This window comes from Gobio gobio, assembly GCF_949357685.1.
Source record: "Gobio gobio genome assembly, chromosome: 24".
NCBI classification, from domain to species: Eukaryota; Metazoa; Chordata; class Actinopteri; order Cypriniformes; family Gobionidae; genus Gobio; species Gobio gobio.
The window spans coordinates 32,320,161-32,341,746 of record NC_137120.1 but is presented as its reverse complement, the minus strand read 5'-3'; the positions used below and the strand labels follow the sequence as shown (position 1 = coordinate 32,341,746).

The 21,586-nt window shown below is 42.8% G+C and overlaps 2 protein-coding genes across 2 annotated transcripts; both read left to right on the top strand.

Annotated features, from left to right (window-relative positions):
- Positions 1-6,892: 6,892 nt before the first annotated feature.
- LOC307120561 (mast cell protease 3-like) lies at positions 6,893-8,532 on the top strand. The gene is made up of 5 exons (XM_079807660.1): positions 6,893-6,966; positions 7,088-7,238; positions 7,362-7,500; positions 7,934-8,206; positions 8,291-8,532. Exons 1-5 carry the CDS (start codon positions 6,906-6,908, stop codon positions 8,447-8,449), a joined length of 783 nt encoding a protein of 260 aa, XP_079663786.1. The 5' UTR covers positions 6,893-6,905; the 3' UTR covers positions 8,450-8,532.
- A 3,236-nt stretch (positions 8,533-11,768) lies between these two features.
- LOC307120189 (complement factor D-like) lies at positions 11,769-21,382 on the top strand (the record flags this gene model as incomplete). The annotated part of the gene is made up of 3 exons (XM_079807075.1): positions 11,769-11,833; positions 20,960-21,048; positions 21,228-21,382. The coding sequence occupies 3 exons, from the start codon at positions 11,769-11,771 to the stop codon at positions 21,380-21,382; spliced, it is 309 nt and encodes a 102-aa protein (XP_079663201.1).
- Positions 21,383-21,586: the final 204 nt, after the last annotated feature.

Here is a 21,586-nt window from a genome sequence, read left to right as displayed (position 1 = left end):
CATGGCCGAGCAGCTGCATCCAAACCTTACATCACCAATTGGAATACAAAGCGTCGGATGCAGTGGTGTAAAGCACGCCACTACTAGACTCTAGAGCAGTGGAGACGTGTTCTCTGGAGTGACGAATCACGCTTCTCTGTCTGGCAATCTGATGGACGAGTCTGGGTTTGGCACAGGTGAACTGTACTTGCCTAACTTGCCTAAAGTTTGGTGCAGGGGGGATTATAGTGTGGGGTTTCAGGGGTTGAGTTTGGCCCCTTAGTTCCAGTGAAAGGAACATTTAATGCCTCAGCATACCAAGACATTTCATCCAACATCAGTGCCTAACCTCACAAATGCGCTTCTTGAAGATTGGTCAAAAATTCCCATAAACACACTCCTAAACCTTGTGGAAAACCTTCCCAGATGAGTTGAAGCTATTATAGCTGCAAGGGGTGGGCCGACTCCATATTAAACCTTAATTTAAAACTTAACTTAATTTAAACATATTGAATTAAGACTGGGATGACATTAAAGTTCATGTAAAGGCAGGCGTCCCAAAACATTTGGCAATATAGTGTATTTTCTTCATAAATCAATATTTGCAAACAATTCTATTCCACTGGATGCCAAAAATGTTTTTGTTTATAAGTACATCTATGTGAGTAAGTATTTAATAGGCTACTCAATCAAAAGGGTAAACTCAACTACAAGCCAAGTTTACTTAGAATACTTAATTATACCTTTAAGTATATCTTAATGAAAAGATTGTCCAAAAAGACTAATAGTCTAAAAAAACAGGCCTACATAAAAAGTAGACTGAAAGTATACTTTCATATTTGTAGTTTAAAAGAAGTATACTAATAGCACACTTGATTAAACTTCTTTTTTATAAGGGGCATGCATATGAGCTCAATTCTTATTGTCTAAACTATCTTTAGTCTGAATGCAAGACCAGAAGGATTAACAGGAACAGTATCTTTTCATCACTGTGTTGCTCATACTGCAAGAAGAAAAAAAAAAGACTTAGGTTGATCTTAGATATGAGATTCTGACAGTTGTGGTTGGTGAAAGCATATTCATATATCTTAAAACTTCTGGTTACATGAGCCTAAGCTCTTTTCAATAAAATCCATGCAAAAGTTAATATCAGATAATTTTAGAATACAGTATAGGATGTACCGAATATTCTTATGCAAAACAAAAAATACGACAAATAGAATATAATTTTTTTAATGCTTTTTTGCATAATTCTGTTTGACACATGAAAACTGTAACAATGTATCATACAAGGTAACACGATTTAACCTTGCTCTCACTTGAAATGTGTCACCACATTAAGTCCTTGAATTTGAGGGTATTGGACCTGGAAAGTCTTCGAAAGGTCCTTGAATTAACTTATTAATAAATAATAATAATAATAATAATAATAATTAGTTTATATCATTACATTATATCATCATTTATATAGCGCTTTCTAGGCACTCATATCGCTTTTACATAGAAGGGGGGAATCTCCTCATCCACCACCAATGTGCAGCATCCACCTGGATGATGCGACGGCAGCCATATTGCACCAGAACGCCCACCACACACCAGCTGATTGGTGGAGAGGAGACAATCATATGGAGATTATCAGGAGGCCATGATGGACAGAGGCCAATGGGCAAATTTGGCCAGGATGCCGGGGTTACACCCCTACTCTTTATCGAAGGACATCCTGGGATTTTTTATGACCACAGAGAGTCAGGACCTCGGTTTAACGTCTCATCCGAAGGATGGTGCTCTCTGACAGTATAGTGTCCCCATCACTATGGGGCGTTAGGACCTACACAGACCACAGGGTGAGCACCCCCTGCTGGCCTCACTAACACCTCTACCAGCAGCAACCTAGTTTTCCCAGTTGGTCTGGCTCAGCCCTGCTTAGCTTCAGTGGGAAACCAGTCTTGGGTTACAGGGTGATATGGCTGCTGGAAATTAACTTAACCAAGGAGTGGGAACCCTGCTTTTTGAGAGCTGCAAATCCTTTGAAATCTTTCAGAGTCAAACTCTTCTGAGTATGTGAAGAGGAGCAATTATAGCGTATCTCTGTCAACATTTGTACTACACAATTTTGAAACAGGGTTACACAATATACACTGATCAGCCACAACATTAAAACTGACAGTGGCAGGTGAAGTGAATAACATTGATTATATAATTTCAATGGCACCGGTCAAGATATATATTAGGCAGAAACTGAACAATAAGTTCCCTTTCGAGGGAACTCACACTGCATCGGAACAACAAATTTGGGGACACTCCCTAAGCAACAGCGTGTCTGAAGTATGAATGAAATCAAGCCAATCCTGATTGGTGTTGCGTCATGACGTAACTATGACGGCATACCCGGAAGATACATAAAGGGGAGCCCGTGCATAGTAATGGCAGTTATCGCTCTTCAGCATAGCGCTCTGTGTGAAATCTGTCTGTCTATTTATTGTTGTACGTTGTGAAAGAAAAGTGTGTGTGAAATGGCGACCGCAAGAGACTTTAAGCAGTGTGTGCATCCGTGTCCCCCTTATATGTCGGTGCTCGGACACACACTCGCTTTGTGTGCAGTGCCTGGGTGTTGAGCATGCTCGGGTGGCTCTCGAGGGAGCCGCCTGTGATCATTGTGAGCGGCTCACACTCAGGCTCTTGCGCTCTCGGCTGGCCGTGTTTGATGAGGCCGGCCAGCCTCGTGAGCCCTCTGGTTCTGGACCCGCAGTCGCCGAGGGCTCACAGCGGGATTTATCAGATAGGTTTGGGACTGCTGAGGCACCTTCCCACTCCTCATCTGATGATTCCGAGATTCTCCCTCCCCATGTGGAAGCCCGCGCTGCGGCTTCTTCCCCCGGGGTGGAGAATCCGGTGTTCATCCTCTCTGGTTCTGAGGAACCAGATGAGGTGGACATCGAAGCGGGTGGTGAAGCACCATATGAGTCGCCACTTCACCCACCCGCTCAAGAGGAACTGGTTGAGGTTTTGACCTGTGCGGTGGCCAAATTAAGAATTGATTGGCCACAGGAAAATTAGGAAATTCAGCCACCAAGTAGGCTGGATGACCGATTCCTTTCACGCCGGGCTCAAACACCTCGCCGGGGCTTGCCTTTTTTCCTGGACCTGCGCAATGAGTTGTGCAAGTCCTGGAAAAAGCCGTATTCAGCGCGTGTTTCCAATCCCCCTGTATTGGACTATTCCAATGTTCTGGGGGCACGTGAGGCTGGATACGGGACGATGCCGCGGGTGGAAGATGCTCTCGCGAATCGGCATCGTCGCTGAAAGCCCCGGTACTGCCCACCAAGCCCTGCAGGGACACCTCAGCCTTGGTGGGCAGAGCCTATATGGCGGCTGGGCGGGCTGGTAGTTCTTTGCATACATTATCTATCTTGCAAGCCTACCAGGCCGACCTCCTAAAAGAGTTAGACGAGGGTGAGGGTCCCTCTCCAGGGGATATATTGGAGCTTCGGAAGGCCGCGGATTTGTCTCTCCGCATCACCAAGGAGACGGCCCGTGCTGTGGGCCGCTCCATGGCATCTATGGTGACTGTGGAGAGGCATTTATGGCTGAATTTATCGGGGATGAAGGAGAAGGATAAAACCTTCCTCCTAAACTCCCCGATCTCGCCTTCTGGCCTGTTTGGCGACGCCGTTAACATCGTCGTCGACAGGTTCCAGGAGGCGAGGAAGCAGTCAGCGGCCTTCCGCCAATACCTCCCTCGTCGCTCTAAAGGGAAGGCTGCCTCCAGCGGGCAGCCTCAGCCGTCCACCAGTTCCTCGCACCGGCAGGTGCAAAAGCAGAGCGTCGCCTCTCGAGCCCCTCCTCCTGGAGCTTGGCAACAGAGGCGGCGCTCACACCAGCAGGCTTCCGCACCTATGGGCGATTTAAGAAACGTCCTTCAGGCTAGGAAGGCTGCTGGGAAGAAGTCCTAGCTTCGGCTAGGCTTCAAAGAGCGGTCCCCCCCGCGCGGGAACAACCGAGGTTGTCTCCTCCGCGGCGCTCTCGGGAAATTGATGTGGTAATCCCGCCGTCACAGACGCTTCGGGCCACATCGATTTCCCGCGGACGTTCACTGCTCCAGCTGCCTCCGGGAGGAATTGCGGCTAGGCAGTTAACACGTCCGCACACCGAACGAGGCTCGGTTGACACCCGAGGCCAGCCTCGAGAGGCTGGTTCCCTTAGTAGATTATCTCGGTGCGTGGAAACGCCCACCAGGGGCATGGCCTCCTCGGTGGCCCTCCTTTCTGGGGTCCATTTGCAGGACATTTGCGAAGCGGCCGGATGGGCTACTCCTCACACTTTTATTAGATTCTATAGTCTGCACCTCCCTGCGATGCCCGGTGCTAGGGTACTCCAGTCCTAGCTGTGCCCGGTCTCCGGCTTCACACTAGGACTGATGCTACCTTCGGTGTGGCCTAGTGGGTACTCGTTCCCCAAATTCGTCATTCCGATGCAGTGTGAGTTCCCTCGAAAGGGAACGGCTCGGGTTATGTATATAACCTTTGTTCCCTGAGAAAGGGAACGAGCACTGCATCTCGTCGCCACACCTCGGCAGGCCTGGAGCGCATACTTCATCGCGATAACTGCCATAACTATGCACGGGCTCCCCTTTATGTATCTTCCGGGTATGCCGTCATAGTTACGTCATGACGCAACACCAATCAGGATTGGTTTGATTTCATTCATACTTCAGACACGCTGTTGCTTAGGGAGTGTCCCCAAATTCGTCGTTCCGATGCAATGCTTGTTCCCTTTCTCAGGGAACAAGGGTTATATACATAACCCGAGCCGTTCTTGAACTTCATGAGTTGGAAGCAGGAAAAATGGGCACGTGAAAAGATCTGAGTGACAAACAGTGATGACTGGGTCAGACAATCTTTTGTAGTTCAAAGTTTGAATACTAGCATTGTACCAATTAATGATATACACTCACCTAAAGGATTATTAGGAACACCATAATAATACTGTGTTTGACCCCCTTCTTTAGAAATGTTGGCCCATACTGATAGGATAGCATCTTGCAGTTGATGGAGATTTGTGGGATGCACATCCAGGGCACGAAGCTCCTGTTCCACCACATCCCAAAGATGCTCTATTGGGTTGAGATCTGGTGACTGTGGGGGCCATTTTAGTACAGTGAACTCATTGTCATGTTCAAGAAACCAATTTGAAATGATTTAAGCTTTGTGACATGGTGCATTATCCTGCTGGAAGTAGCCATCAAAGGATGGGTACATGGTGGTCATAAAGGGATGGACATGAGGCGTTTCTCAATGTCAAGGAAGGATCCTCGGAAGCCAGAATTCTGAGGATGCTACGTCATCGACGTCCGTTGAAGGACTGTTCCAATGTCGAGGATCCTCGGAATTTCAACCAAGGTCTGAGTCCTTCGTTCGAAAAATATGCCATATACAGGAAAGGATGCATACGAGTAGACTTCGCGCACTTAGCGTTCTCAAATCACCCACAATCCTATGCGCGCAGCTTTGCTATCTTGTTCAAAAAATACAAATTATCGGACGTTGGCAGAGTCGGAGCGTTAACGGGGCAATATGCTTTCAAGTGTAAGTATTTACGTTACCAAACATTTGTTATAACCGTAGTAAATATAAGTAAAGTTTAACTTGTAAATGCCAGTACAAATTACAACCGTATACAAATGACGTTATTGATAACGGATGCTAACGGACCTTTTCACTGACGTAATGAGGCTGACGTGCACTTGCTAGCCTGTTCCATTTGCCTGTTCTCCGAATGCTTAAGAGGAGCCTCGCCTAGCCTCTGAAGGAAGTGACTTGGAAGGATCAGTCCTGCAGAGGAAGGATCCTTGACATTGAGAAACACCTATGGTCAGAAACAATGGTAGGCCGTGGCATTTAAACGATGCCCAAATGGCACTAAGGGGCCTAAAGTGTGCCAAGAAAACATCCCCCACACCATTACACCACCACCACCAGCCTGCACAGTGGTGACAAGGCATGATGGATCCATGTTCTCATTCTGTTTACGCCAAATTCTGACTCTACCATCTGAATGTCTCAACAGAAATCGAGACTCATCAGACCAGGCAACATTTTTCTAGTCTTCAACTGTCCAATTTTGGTGAGCTTGTGCAAATTGTAGCCTCTTTTTCCTATTTGTAGTGGAGATGAGTGGTACCCAGTGGGGTTTTCTGCTGTTGTAGCCCATCCGCCTCAAGGTTGTGCGTGTTGTGGCTTCACAAATGCTTTGCTGCATACCCTCGGTTGTAACGAGTGGTCATTCAGTCAAATTTGCTCTTCTATCAGCTTGAATCAGTCGGCCCATTCTCCTCTGACCTCTAGCATCAACAAGGCATTTTTGCCCACAGGACTGCCGCATACTGGATGTTTTTACCTTTTCACACCATTCTTTGTAAACCCTAGAAATGGTTGTGCGTGAAAATACCAGTAACTGAGCAGATTGTGAAATACTCAGACCGGCCTGTCTGGCACCAACAACCATGGAACATTGCTTAAATCACCTTTCATTCCCATTCTGACATTCAGTTTGGAGTTCAGGAGATTGTCTTGACCAGGACCACACCCCTAAATGCATTGAAGCAACTGCCATGTGATTGGTTGATTAGATAATTGCATTAATGAGAAATTGAACAGGTGTTCCTAATAATCCTTTAGGTGAGTGTATACGGTTATGAACTGTAATATATTCATAATGCATGCTTACACTGATAATTCTTATCATTCAAACCATCTGTGGCTTCACTGAAACCGCAAGGAACAACAAGAACAATGCTTTCTTATCGTATTGATCTTACTACAATATTTTAAAAAAGTACGTACGGTCAGCTCAGTGACTCCACCCTCCTTTAAAGTATATTTATACCGTGTTTATCCAGTGAGAGCTCACTCATCGTCTCCTTCATCATGACCATCATCATCTCTCTGCTCCTGTTGGTCTCTCTGCTGCCACACCTGACCATCTCTGGTGAGATTATTTAATAACATTTTACAATGATTATTTAAGAGTGTGTAATTGGTATGTGCTGAATAAGTTGACTGACATCTCTCTCTCTCTCTCTCTCTCTCTCTCTCTCTCTCTCTCTCAGCTCATGTGAATGTGGGTATAGTGAAAGGCACAGAAGCCAAAGCCCACTCTAGACCTTACATGGTTTCTATTCAGACCTGTGGGCAACATATCTGCGGTGGATCTCTCATTTCTGATCAGTTTGTCTTGACTGCTGCACATTGCTGGGGAGGGTAAAAGCTTGTTTAGTGTGAACTGCAGCATTGAGTTAAAGTAACTTTTGACTGTTAATGACTGAAGTGCAACAAGTATATCTGTTATGACTTAAATGACCATTTACAGCGATCTTTCAACAGATGTGGGTTGCTGACGGTTGTTGTTGGTGCTCATGACTTAAGGAACAGCCCCAGTTCAGATCACATCAGAGTGATGTCCTACATCCCACATCCAGAATATAAATCCGATCCTTCTCAGAATGACATCATGCTTTTGAGGGTAACAACCTGTAATACTTTTAGTAGTTCAAAATAATATCTGGTCTGGAAACAGTAGCACAAACCACTATGTTCTAAATTCTATTGCAATTTCTTGCATTAGAACTTGCTTTAAAAAGTTACTGAAGGTATTTGAATAATTTCTATGTAAATGGCCAAGTGCCTCTTTGAGTCTGTTTCCTACATTATTAATTTAATTTTTCTGTGTAGCAACAAAAAATGAGCAAAAAGGCAGAAAACCTGAAAAATCGTTGAGGCATTTTTGTGGTTGTTGTACACAGCAGAAAATAAAGAGGCAAATAAAAATAAATACACTCAACTTGAAAGAAACCTTTACGGCGTCTGTATTGACCTCAAAAACAACAGTGTAATCCAACGAACTTCAGTCTTATAATAGATTGTTTATTTAAAATGGCTGTATTTTTTAATTACAGCTGGAGAAAAAAGTCAAACTAAACAACAAAGTTGGTTTGATACGATTTCCACAAAAGGAAGGAGAAGACGTCAAAGCAGGTACTCCCTGTAGTGTTGCCGGCTGGGGAAGCCAGAAGACTGGTGGCCCAGTGAGTGATCTTCTAATGGAGGCAAACACGGTCACAAAAGATCCGACACAGTGTGAGAAGGATTGGGAATATAAATCTTTGGGGATTGGGGAGTTCTTGGCCGCACAGATGATCTGTGCACATGACCTCGGCGGATCCTGCACTGTATGTACAGAAGATGATCACAGACATTATGGTAATGTACAAACTGGCTTCACTAGTGACGTGTTGATCTGTGTTTCTTAACAGGGGGATTCAGGAGGTCCTTTGGTTTGTGGAGACACTGCAGTTGGTGTTACATCTTTTGGATCTAGAGATCTCTGCAATTCAGGTGTACGTCCTAATGTGTATACTAAGATTTCAACATATATTCGATGGATCCAGATCGAAATTGGAAATGTTAAGTGATTTCATGTAAACTAAAAGGAAGTAATGTTTTTGTTGAATTCTTCCATAAACCTTTTAAATAAACATATCACATGGCAAGCATCAATTATAGTCAAAGTGTTCTCATTGTCATAACCATATAATTTAGGCAACACCCTCACTTTCCAGTCATGCCTGTCGACTTATATCTAATTGAATGGGAAAAAACTGAAAAACCCAAAACTGTAGCTAAAAAAATACAATAATTAAAAAAAAGATCAATCATAATGATATCATAAATTGTGCAGCTTCATAAAAATAAAATAATATTTTATTTGATAAACAAAACAATTTTTTCAGACAGATCAAAGGAAAAGAAAAGAAAAAAAGAGTCCTGGAAAAGCCGCCAGGATTTGAGCTTCATAAAATCTTACAAAATTATTTAATAAAATTGGCAAGCCTCAAAGATCTAACCACAGTCAGTTTTACTAAGCTCTCAACTGATTTCTCACATCCAACAGAATTTACAAGAAATATTAGACATGGATTACATCACACATGGTATTCATCTACTCCCATCAAGAACACAAATATAACCGTTATCGGTAACATGTTAGAGTAATGGTCCATCATTAATAAGTAGCTATGCAGGAAGTAATGCAGGACTAATGGGTACTACATTAACACTTCAGGTACTGCTAACTAATATAGAAACAAGGGTAACACTTTAGAATAATGGTCATTAGTTAACTACATTAGTTAACATGCACTAATAATGAACTGCACTTATTAAAGGTGAACTATGTAGGATTTTTGCAGTAAAATATCCAGAAACCACTAGGCCAGTGTTATATATTTTGTTCAGTTGAGTACTTAGAATATCCCAAATGTTTCCAACTATTTGTAAATCGTGAGAAATTGCTATTTTAACCGAGGAACCGGGACGTGTGAGCTATGCATGTGAGGGAGTCGCCTGTCGATTGCGTCATATCTGCGTCACCCTCAGTTTCCGGTTTTATTCAGTGAAACGCTTTACTCTCACTGCAGTGTGAACAAGTGTCATAGCAGCCGCCGAGCGAACGTCATAACTTCCTTTTCAACACACTTAGATATATCTAATACGATAAACAGAGTTGCGTTACCTCATACTCATGACTGGAAAAGAGGAAGTGGCGCCGGCAACCGTGTCATAATAAAAGTCCCGCCGGCGACTATGCCATAATAACAGTGCCGCTCTTCAATCGCTCCTGCGGCCTTGCTCAGCTCTACAACACTCGGTCCTGCTCTGCTTCAGACTACAGTAATGTTAATAATCGCATCCATGAACATGATTTCTGCCCGAGTCCAATCCTGACTGTTTTCCACCGGCTGTGAGGTGAAATCAACATGTCCCAGGATTCTGCGCTCAAACGTGGCATCATCAAACTACGCCTTTGTTTTGAACAGGCGACCTCTAGTGGACGGAAAAGTTACATAGTGTAGCTTTAAGCATTTCTTTATCTTTGTTAATGTTAATTTCAACATTTACTAATACATTATTCAAATCTTGTTAACATTAGTTAATGCGCTGTGAACTAACATGAACAAACCATGAACAGCTGGATTTTTATTAACTAACGTTAACAAAGATGAACAAATACTGTAACAAATGAACTGCTCATGGTTAGTTCATGTTAGTTAATATATTAACTAATGTTAACTAATGACCATTATTCTAAAGTGTTACCGAAACGAGCTTAACTAATCAGTAAATAATATCAAACTTAGGACTAATTCCTTATTAGGTAATCAATAATTACTTAATAACTATTAACTAGCTGACAAATTATAAAGAACATTATCGTGTGTCTGAGATGTAATCAGACATCATTTTTACTCTGAATAAAGTCACAAAATGCATCACTAATTATTACTCAAGTGTTATTAGTCACTATGCAGGAACTTCCAGTGACCTGGACCATTATTTTAAAGTGAAACACATCTTTTTCACTTTAAAATAAGGGTCCAGATCATTGGTAGAGTGACTAGGTAACACTTTACTAATTGGTGCTGCATTTTATGACCATGTTGAGAGTAAAAAAGACAATTGCTCACATCTTAGACACAATAATTTTAGTAATTAATCGTAATCGTTTTTTTTTTATTTTTTATTATTATTTTTTTTTAATATAATTTGTCATCAGCTATCAGTTCTTAAAGGAACACTCCACTTTTTTGGAAAATAGGCTGATTTTCCAACTCCCCTAGAGTTAAACAGTTGAGTTTTACAGTTTTCGAATCCATACAGCCGATCTCTGGGTCTGGCAGTAGCACTTTTAGAATAGCTTAGCATAGATAATTGAATCTGATTAGACCGTTAGCATCTCGCTCGAAAATGACCAAAGACTTTCGATACTTTTCCTATTTAAAACTTGTCTGGCTATCACCAGACCAAGCTCAATTTAAGATTGAACAGTGGTCTGGGGAGTCTGCTATGTATTTTCTACTGCACAAGAGGCGTGGTAAACGAGCATAAATTAAACGACAATTGGATAGTCCTTCAACCAATCAGACCACAAGAGGCATAATCAACGGGCAACAACCCATCGCTCCGATAATCCATCATCGTGTTAAACCCGCCAATAGCGTGCCAGGTGGATAAGCCAGTCTGTGATTGTTTCCCGCAAAAGTGTAACAGAAGCAGTAGAAATGAATGTACAGGTTTCCAGACTGAGTTGCAGGGCGAAATCAAATCGCCGGCAGATCAGGCTGGGTTTACCCAGTCTAATTTAAAACTTGACTCTATTTAAAACAGATTTTTAGGGGATTTTCGGGAGGAGATTGGAGCTTTAACTTTAATGTCTACATTTCCATAACTGTTTATTTCACTCCGACATTATGAGTTGTTCTGCAGTGAACCGTACAAACCAAGCGGCAACCTCCCGCGGTCTCTCTTGAAGCCAACACGGAAGTGACTTAAACTGCAATTCATCGACTGGCCGCTAGAGACAGGCTCCAAAAGGGAGTCAAATCTATAGCTCCCCCATGTTAAAATGGCCAAATTTGCAGCAGAATTTTTTTTTTTACAGCCTGGTACCAAAAGTGATTTTGGTCTATATAGCTAATTTTTCCCTTCACGACAGCTGTGAGGGAGGTGAATTTTTTTATAACTCATCCGTTTAAATTATATATAGCCTTAGAGTTCTTCATAATTAAGGGCGTGGCCACTTGATTGACAGGTGGATTGCCACTATGGTCGAGCTAGGTGGGCATGGTTTCAGCAACCATGCACCTCAGCTCCACTCACTTCCTGCCTCTTTGCCCATTTTCAGTTATCAGGGAATGACACGCGGAGACACGCTGCCAGCTTTAGGTTTCAAAAATGTTCTTCAGAAACCCCAGGGATGACATCGCGGACACTGCGTCCATATTTTTCTACAGTCTATGGTACAAACCAATTCTGCAGGAGTGTGGGCGGGGCCTTGAGACCCCCGCTCCACTTCACGTTCACTACTGCGCAGTCTCAGGTCCAGAATCAGTGCAAAATGTCAACGCCATACAGACCCTTTTCACATTTTCAGGTTTCTCAGAAGCGAAAGTCGTCATAGTTGGGTTAATTTCTAGAGAGAGACTGATGACGGCAGTCAGAAGAGAGAAAAACGTAAATTTTACCGTCACTCCCATAGCCTATTAAAAACAACCTCACAACACCATTAAAGGGATAGTCCACCCAAATACCATAGTATTTTTTTCCCTACTATGGTAGTCAATGGTTGCTCTATCTGCTTGGTAATAAACTTTCTTCAAAATATCTTCTTTTGTGTTCAGCAAAACAAAGAAACTCATACAGGTTTGGAACAACATGAGGGAGAGTAAATGATGACAGAATTTTCATTTTTTGGTGAACTATCCCTTTAACTAGTTTCTTGTAATTTAATGCAAAGGTAATTTAATACAAAGTAGTGTTAGTGATATATAGCTCTGGAAAAAAGAGACCACTTAGCATTGATTTCTCAATGTTAAGTGGTCTCTTCATTTTTTCCAGAGCTGTATATATATATATATATATATATATATGTGTGTGTGTGTGTGTGTGTGTGTGTGTGTATTATATATTGATGACAGTTAAAATGCATCACAGTCTGTGAAAAGGGTCTATTGGGACATTGGTCTTTCAGCACGTGAAGGTGCATTGTCCATCTTTTTGTCTTTTTTTTTTTTTTTACAATCTATGGCCCTCATGGTCACAACCATTTCTAATTATAATATTATAACATGGGGGCACGTGTCCAAAGTCATCTTACATCAGATCACATAATGGCATCTGAACAACTCCCTAAATTTCCGTTTTGCAAGTACTATGGCTCATAACACTTGATTATCTACACAAAACTGTTGGTAAAGAATTTTTGGTGAAATTGTTGCACATTGTCGAAACATGTCGTGAATGTGAAACTACTGAATGTGCAATTAACACCGTCTAACAATTAACTGCTGCAATTCCTCAAACTCACCACCAGAGGTCATTCTGGGTACTTTTTCCACATGCATTGGTTAGTTGTCAGTTGCATCTCTGTTTTTTTTTTTTTTAATGGCATAGCCAACACTGCATCATAAAGTAACGTTTAAGTTGACTGTAATACAATCACATGCTCTACATGCAAGACAAAAGAGCAACATGTGTTTGGTGGCTTAAGTTGCAATCCCTTTACATCATACATAAAGGTGGAAACTTGCCAAAACCATTTATAATGGCAGTGAATGGCTATGGGGCGCCGTTTGTAAAGCGGCTCACGCTGAAAATAACAGCAACATTTTGACACATTTAGCTTCAAACAATGTTTAAAAAACTGGTATGAATTTTTGGCGGTCACTTTTTTAGCACATTTACAACAATATTTGTCAACTTAGAGATATTTTAAATAGTTAAATCTAAATTTTAAATGTTAAATCTAAATGTTAATTGTTAAATCTAAATGTTAAATCTAAATCTAAATGTTAAATCTAAATCTAAATGTTATATCTAAATGTTAAATCTAAATGTTAAATCTAAATCTAAATCTAAATGTTAAATCTAAATGTTAAATCTAAATCTAAATGCTAAATCTAAATGTTAAATCTAAATCTAAATGATAAATCTAAATCTAAATGTTAAATCTAAATGCTAAATCTAAATGTTAAATCTAAACGTTAAATCTAAATGTTACATCTAAATCTAAATGTAAAATCTAAATGTTAAAACCGGTTATCTGCATTCTGAATTTGCAAATTAGTTAAATATTTAGTTTGACCCGAAACATTTAGATTCAACATTTATATTTAGATTTAACATTTAGATTTAGATTTTGTATTTAGATTTAACATTTAGATTTAACATTTAGATTTTACATTTAGATTTAGATTTATCATTTAGATTTAGATTTAACATTTAGATTTAACATTTAGATTTAGATTTAGATTTAACATTTAGATTTAGATTTAACATTTAGATTTAGATTTAACATTTAGATTTTACATTTAGATTTAGATGTAACATTTAGATTTAACGTTTAGATTTAGATTTTGTATTTAGATTTAACGTTTAGATTTAACATTTAGATTTAGCATTTAGATTTAGATTCAACATTTAGATTTAGATTTAACATTTAGATTTAGGTTTAACATTTAGATTTAGATTTAGCATTTAGATTTAGATTTAACATTTAGATTTAACATTTAGATTTAGATTTAACATTTAGATTTAGATTTAGATTTAACATTTAGATTTAACTATTTAAAATATCTCTAAGTTGACAAATATTGTTGTAAATGTGCTAAAAAAGTGACCGCCAAAAATTCATACCAGTTTTTTAAACATTGTTTGAAGCTAAATGTGTCAAAATGTTGCTGTTATTTTCAGCGTGAGTCGCTTTACAACAGCGCCCCATAAATGGCAGCCCAAAATTTGGAGCCCAAAAAAGTGTACCCATCCATTATAAAAGTAATCCACACGGCTCTGAGGGGTTCATAAAGGCCTTCTGTTGTGAATCGATGGGTTTTTGTATCAAAAATATGGATATTTAACACGTTATAAAGTAAAAAAGCTTCCTAGTGGGACTTGAGAGGGGTTCAAGTCCAATGTATTTACGATCACTTCGATAGCATGTGAAGGCAACATAAAACTGAGGGACTTGATCTTAAAGTGCACATAATAAAGGTCTTTTGGCTCGCTTTACCATCAACAATGCTAAATCAATGGTGAGATTCATACACTGTAGCAATAAATATCCAACCTGGTGGTGCCAACAGTTTCGTTCTGTTTACGAAGTGTCAGATCATACAAAGCTAAAGTGTAAGATAAATTATTTATTCAATTTCAACTGAATATTATTTGGAACAATTTGTCATCCATCCAACTTCATCTACCTCTGCAATTCCCTCAATTCAACACCAGAGGTCAACATCCCCAGCTTTATGAAGCCACATTTCCACCAAAATTACCCAGAACAATTTGTCCCAGGAAGGGTTTTCACCCAGACCATTTGCTGTCTGCGTTTCCATCGCATTCTTAAGTATTGTGAAGATTAGGCAAATTAGTCTGGTGATGTAGGACTGCGTGACTTTCCAGTTCCCGCTGGATTTCGTCCTCCACATATAAAGCCCTGTTTCTACCGAAATTACCCAAAACATTTTAGCCACGTTTCCACCGCAGGAACTTTTCCCAGGAACTATAGGGACATTCAGGTGGTACTCAGTGGATGAATCCGAAATCGCCCCCTAAACTCTCAATCACTATTCCCTACTCAAGACTACTAATACAGTTCACTTGAAGGAGTGAAAGAAAACGAATGAGTGAATTTGGACAGCCGCTGTGTGTACATCGGATGTACACTCGTTATTGCGGAGCAATGTGGGATAGAATGAGTGCACTCAATAACGCCCACTATGGTTTCGGACACCACTACAAATTGCTGTCCCCTCAAATAGTGCCCTATTTAAGGGTATAGGGGGTGAATTCGGATTCAGCCAGTGTGTCTTGACCACAGGGACCAGGGTCTAAATGAAGTTCCTGGTAAAAATGTTGCCCTTAAATAGTCAGGTGTTGAACCCTGGTTCCTGCAGTCGAAACACACCGAGTGTCATAATGAAAAATGAAAAGATGTAAAACTTTATTAGATGTGTGATGTTGCTGTGGAAACATGTAATCAGTCTGTGAAAAAGGTTCATGGACTGTGGTCCTTGAGACCACAAAGATTAACAAGAACAACACTTACTCATTCATAAACCAAAGGGGGGGAAAAAGACTTACTGGCAGCTCAGTGTCTCCACCCACCCTTATATGTATACAGTGTTCCCTTTCAAAAGCTACACTCAATGCTGCATAAGCTTATGCAAATGGGGATGTCTTTGACATAACCAGCTGTGAAAATAGTGTGAAAACACGTCAATGAAATTGACCCGGGAGGTATTTATAGCCTCGGCTGGTGACGTCATAGGCGCACCTGCTGCACGAGGCTATAAATAGATGAGCTTCAGCTGGAGCAAACCAGGTCTTTTTGTTTTCAGACCAACTCTGTGTTATGGTGTGTTACAAAGTCTCTGAAAAAAAAAAAAAAAATTCTCTCTCTCTTTCAAGACTCAACTCGAGATCTTTGTTAGGAGTTAGTTTTCAACATGGCAGTGTGCAGATTTCTCTCTCTTTCTCATCTCTGTTACAAAGAAACATTAGTGGAAAGAGTTCTAGTTAAATCTGATCAGTTGGAAACGAGTCAGCAGAGTAAAACGCTGTATATCCATGTTCTCTTTCAAATAACAGAACTGGATGCACACGTTTATTGCTGTGTGTGTTTGGGGAAGAGCATGCGGTTGCTGCATTGAGTCAGACGAGTGCGAGCATTGCAAGCCTTTGCAGTTAGAATGCTTTATGCTCGTCTGGGCTACTTTCAGTCCGCACCAGTTTTCGGAGCTCTCGAATGGGTTTGTTGACGAGCAAGAGACGGGTCCGTCCCTTTCGCTTGCTTGCTCAACAAATGCATGTTTCCCCGCGTGATCCCGAAGCGCGCTCCGGCGTTTCTTCGGCTCGCGCGGGGAATGATGATGAATCTCTGGGTCCGCGGACCTCGAGCAGCTGCCTGCGATCGTTCCTCACATGATAGACGAGGAATTTATCGAGGTGGTTGTTCGCGCGGTGGCCAGGGCAGTTTGTCTGGTACCGTGAATGAGAGATCCCCGAACGCAGTGAGCTTGAGGTTTCTGTCTAGAAAAAAAAAAAAAAAAAAAAAACATTTACTTCACGTGTTTTTGTACCCTTGACGTCGACATTTTCGACTATCATGGGTGCGAAATCGCGTTGATATGTGAGAATACCCCAGGTGGGAGACGCTCACGAGCTATCTCTCGTCTGGGTCTGCATTTTCATTAAAGAGACGTACCTCCCCACGAAGCCATGTAGAAAATAAACGTCGGCTGTCGTGGGCAAAGCTTATATATGTATGAATTATATATTGTATATTATTTTATATGGAATATATATATATAATATATATGGTATATGATTTATATAAGAATTATAAATATAAGGGGACAGGCTGGTGCTGTGCTGCACACAATGGCTGTCTTGCAGGCATATCAGTCTGACCTTCTGAAGGATTTGAGTGGTTCATTTGGTGACTCAGTTAACTCTGTAGTGGCCAGATTTAAAGGAGTGGAAGAAACATGAGGAAGTGTTCACTCAGTTTCTTCCTCAATGCACTCAAGGGGAGGGGCTGTCAGCCACATAACCTCTCTTCGGTCCTTCAAGATTCAGGGGGGTAATAAGCAGAGTGTGGCGAGTCGTGCTCTCCCTCGTAAAGACTGGGGACCAGCTCGTCATCCTCAACAACCTCTCAGGGCAGACCTCGGGACTGTCATCAATATAAGAAGTCCGGTGGTCTGGTGCCCAGTCTGCCCCCACGGGACAGGGCATGTCAAACATTTGCTTGCCCCACCCCGTTATCCTCAAAACCACTCCATCCCCGCGGCCTCTGGTGATTCGGGGGGGCAGTGGTTTCCAGTGAAATGTTAGACGTTCAGTGTTTAAATCCTGCTATCATCCAGGACATAGAACGTCTAACATCCCCTCAACAGGAAGTGTTAAAATTGTCACTCTCAGAGTCTCAGGCAGCGTGTGAACTTCTGCCAGGCGTTTCTGCATGGGTGTTAAGCACAGTAAAAATTAGTAAACTAATTTATTTGTCGTCCTCCGTGTTTGAACGGCGTGGTCTCCACTTCCGTGAAGGCGGAGTTGGCGTTCGTACTGTCACAAGTGACAGCAGTTACTTCCTGGTCCCCAGTAGGGTGGGGGGGGGGGGGTGTCCAATCTTAGATCTTCGAGTCTTAAACCGTGAAGCAGTTAAAGTACTCAAGGTTAAGATGTTACAGTGAAGGCGGTCGTGTCGCATATTCAACATTGTGATTGGATTCGGCACGATTGATCCGAAGGACGCATGTATTCGCATATAAAGACTGCCACAACACAGGAAGTTCCTGAGTTTCGCTCTTGGGGGCAAAAGCTTACCAATTTCGGGTCTTCCATTCGGCTAGCCTTGTAACCGCACATATAAGAAATGTATGGATGTATTACCGGCTCCATTGGGATTCCGGGGCATTCAAATTTTGAATTACAGAGGCGATTGCTAAAATTAGCACAATCACATGAGATGGTGCTTCAACACAGTGTGTTAGCTCATCTAGTTTCTCTAGGGTTGAGACTCAACACCAAGAAAAGTGTTCTTTCTCCTGCCCAGAGAACGACTTATCTAGGGTTTGTTCGGTTTTTGGTCACCAAGGTGGCTTGAATCAAGACCATTCAGTATTCCCTGAGCAAAGTCAGGCTAGACCAAGATCTTACTGATCATCAGCACCAGAGTGTTAGGTCTAATGGCATCAGCATCCACGGGTTTCCCTTTGGGGTTGTTGCACATAAGACCGTTTCAGTTGTGGCTCAAAGCCAGAGGACTTAGGGCCAATCCTCAGGCAAATAAAGTGGCGCGCCACGTGGCTTCGTACACTAACTATGTGGTTCAGACCCCGGTTTTTGCCTTGGGTCCCACTCTAGGCGTACCTTGTTGTCGCAAGTTGCTAACGACGGACGCTTCCCTGACGGACTGGGGTGCGGCCTTAAGTGGTCGTCCAGCCCAACGGGAATGGGAGGGTCATCAACTCAGTTGGCACATCAACTGCCTCGAGTTGACGGCTGTATTTCTGGCCCTGAAATACTTTCTCCCCCAATTGAGGGGCTGTCATGTCCTAGTGCGGGTGGACAGTACAGCTAAATATCTCATATATAATCACCAGGGGGGTCTGTGCTCACGCTATCAGAATAGCGAGACAGATTTTTCTCTGGGCTCAGAACAAGTTCCTGTCACTCGAGCAGTGTACATTCAAGGGCTGATTTACTGTCCAGACAGAGTTACAGATGGGGGGGTGGAAACTCCACCCAGAAGTAGTCAAGCAGATCTGGATCAGATTTTACAGAGCTGACCACAGGGAGTGGACCTCTTCGCCTCTTCTCAGACAGCGCAATGTCCCTGCTTCTCTCTGTCACCCAGCCCCGCTGGGTCTGGATGTGATGGTTCATACATGGCCCAAAATGCGTCTGTATGCCCTCCTTCCAGTCGCTCTGCTCCTGGGAGTTCTAGCCGGGGTTCGCCAACAAGGGTCTTGCTTCTTATCAATAGCGCTGCGTTGGTCGAACAGGGTTTGGTTCTCGGAGATAGTGTCTCTCCTCAACGGCTCGCCTTGGGCGATTCCGGCGAGGAGGGACCTTCTGTCTCAGGCAGAGGGCACGATATTCCATTCCAGGCCCGACCTGTGAAACCTTCATGTTTGGCCCCTGAAGGGCACCAACTGAGGGACACGGGGCTTTCGCCTGCAGTTATTGAGACCATCCTAAGTGCTAGAGCTTCCTCCACTCGGAAAGTTAATGCTAATAAATGTGGTGTCTTTGAAAGGTGGTGTACGACACAATGTAGATTCAGTCAACTGCCAGGTAACTTCAGTTCTGGATTTTCTGCAAGAAAAGTTGTCATCAGGCACCTGCCCCTCCACTCTCAGGGTTCATGTGGCCGCTCTTTCGGCTTGCCACGCCTTGGTGGATGGGGTGCCGCTCGGGAGACATCCTCTACTCGCTCGCTTCATTCGTGGGGTAGGCGGTTGAGGCCACCTGTTAGAACCAAGATCCCTTCATGGGACTTAGCTTTAGTCCTCGAGGGTCTGGTTGAGACCCCCTTTGAAACATTAGCTTTCCCCTCCACTCTCAGGGTTTATGTGGCCGCTCTTTTGGCTTGCCATGCCCTGGTGGATGGGGTGCCGCTTGGGAGGCATCTTCTGCCTGCTCACTTTGTTGTGCCAGGCAGTTGTGGCCTCCATTAAGAGCCAAGATCCCTTCATGGGACTTAGTTTTAGCCCTCGAGGGTCTGGTTGAGACCCCCTTTTGAACCTCTAGAATCAGCGTCTGACGAACTTCTGACTCTAAAGATGGTTTTTCTTATGGCTATAACTTCTCTGAAAAGAATTGGGGACATGCAGGCTCTGTCAATATCGCCATCCTGCTTAGACTTTGCCCCAGGTTTGGTGAAAGTGATTTTGCATCCCCACCCTGACTACCTGCCTAAGGTTCCTTTGTCGACTGTACATCCTGTCACTCTTGAAACCTTCTGCCCTCTGCCGTTCACAACGCCGGATCAGGAGAAACTTCATAGACTGTGTCCAGTCCATGCTCTTCAGGCCTACGTCCACCGCACTAGCCAGTGGCGTAAGTCAGAGCAACTGTTTGTTTGCCATGGGGGCCGTAACAGAGGTTCTGCCACCATCAAACAATGTCACATTGGGTCAGGGATGCTACTGCTCTTGCCTATGAGGCGCGCGGTCAAGCTTCACCTATAGGATTAAGGGCTCACTCCACCAGGGGAGTCGCCTCTTCTACTGCGTTAGCAAGGGGTGCTCCCTTACAAAGTGTTTGTGATGCGGCAGGTTGGTCCTCTCCGCACACATTCTTAAGACTTTATAGCTTGGATGCTCATGCCACTCTGGGCTCTCATGTCCTTGAGTCGACATCACAGGCTAATGCCTGAGGCTTCTTGCGTTCTTGTGCACACCTACACAACCGTAAGGGGTCCAGGCACCATCAAGCACGGCGGCGTGGGTATTCTCGTTCCCATTTGCATAAGCTTATGCAGCATTGAGTGTAGCTTTTGAAAGGGAACACTTGGGGTTACTTGACTGTAACCCTGTTCACTGATAAAGCGGAACGAGATGCTGCATTGCTAGGCCGTGCTGATGATGCTTCAGGACTGGTCTTCAAACAAAGAAGATCTGGTTTGCTCCAGCTGAAGCTCATCTATTTATAGCCTCGTGCAGCAGGTGCGCCTATGACGTCACCAGCCGAGGCTATAAATACCTCCCGGGTCAATTTCATTGACGTGTTTTCACACTATTTTCACAGCTGGTTATGTCAAAGACATCCCCATTTGCATAAGCTTATGCAGCATCTCGTTCCGCTTTATCAGGGAACAGGGTTACAGTCAAGTAACCCCAAGTGTTTTGTCATGAGAGCTCACTGATCGTCTTCTTCATCATGACCATCATCATCATCATCTCTCTGCTTCTGCTGGCCTCTCTGCTGCCACACCAGACCTTCACTGGTGAGATTGACTGACTGAAATGAATGTTGATTCATCTCTAAAAGATGTCAATGTGGTCTCAGCATCTTTGTTGATGCCTCATATGTTTCTTGTGTGGTGAATAAGTGGAGTGAGAGCTCTCTCTCTCTCTCTCTCTCTCTCTCTCTCTCTCTCTCTCTCTCTCTCTCTCTCTCTCTCAGCTCGTGTGAATGCGAGTATAGTGAACGGCAATGAAGCCACACCCCACTCCAGACCTTACATGGTTTCTCTTCAGAAGAACAATGCACATTTCTGTGGTGGATTCCTCATTTCTGATCAGTTTGTATTGACTGCTGCACATTGCAAAATGAAGTAAGACTTTCATTTAGTCTAAACTGCAATAATGATTATATATGGATTGTATCTGAAATGACAGTAGTATATAGTTTACAGAGTTTTGTCATCAAATCAGTATGCTCAATATGCTTTTATAAAACAATGCATAAAACTGTGATAAACATTCATTATAATACTACTTTCTTTCAGAAGAAATGAAATACTGACAGCTGTGGTTGGGGCA

What these genes read in the sequence shown, in the direction of transcription:
- LOC307120561 (XM_079807660.1), top strand. Translation starts at nt 6,906, where the DNA reads ATGACCATCATCATCTCTCTGCTCCTGTTGGTCTCTCTGCTGCCACAC. An exon ending in GCCACACCTGACCATCTCTG is followed by an intron (nt 6,967 to 7,087) that starts GTGAGATTATTT and finishes TCTCTCTCTCAG; the next exon opens with CTCATGTGAATGTGGGTATA. An exon ending in ATGACATCATGCTTTTGAGG is followed by an intron (nt 7,501 to 7,933) that starts GTAACAACCTGT and finishes TTTTAATTACAG; the next exon opens with CTGGAGAAAAAAGTCAAACT.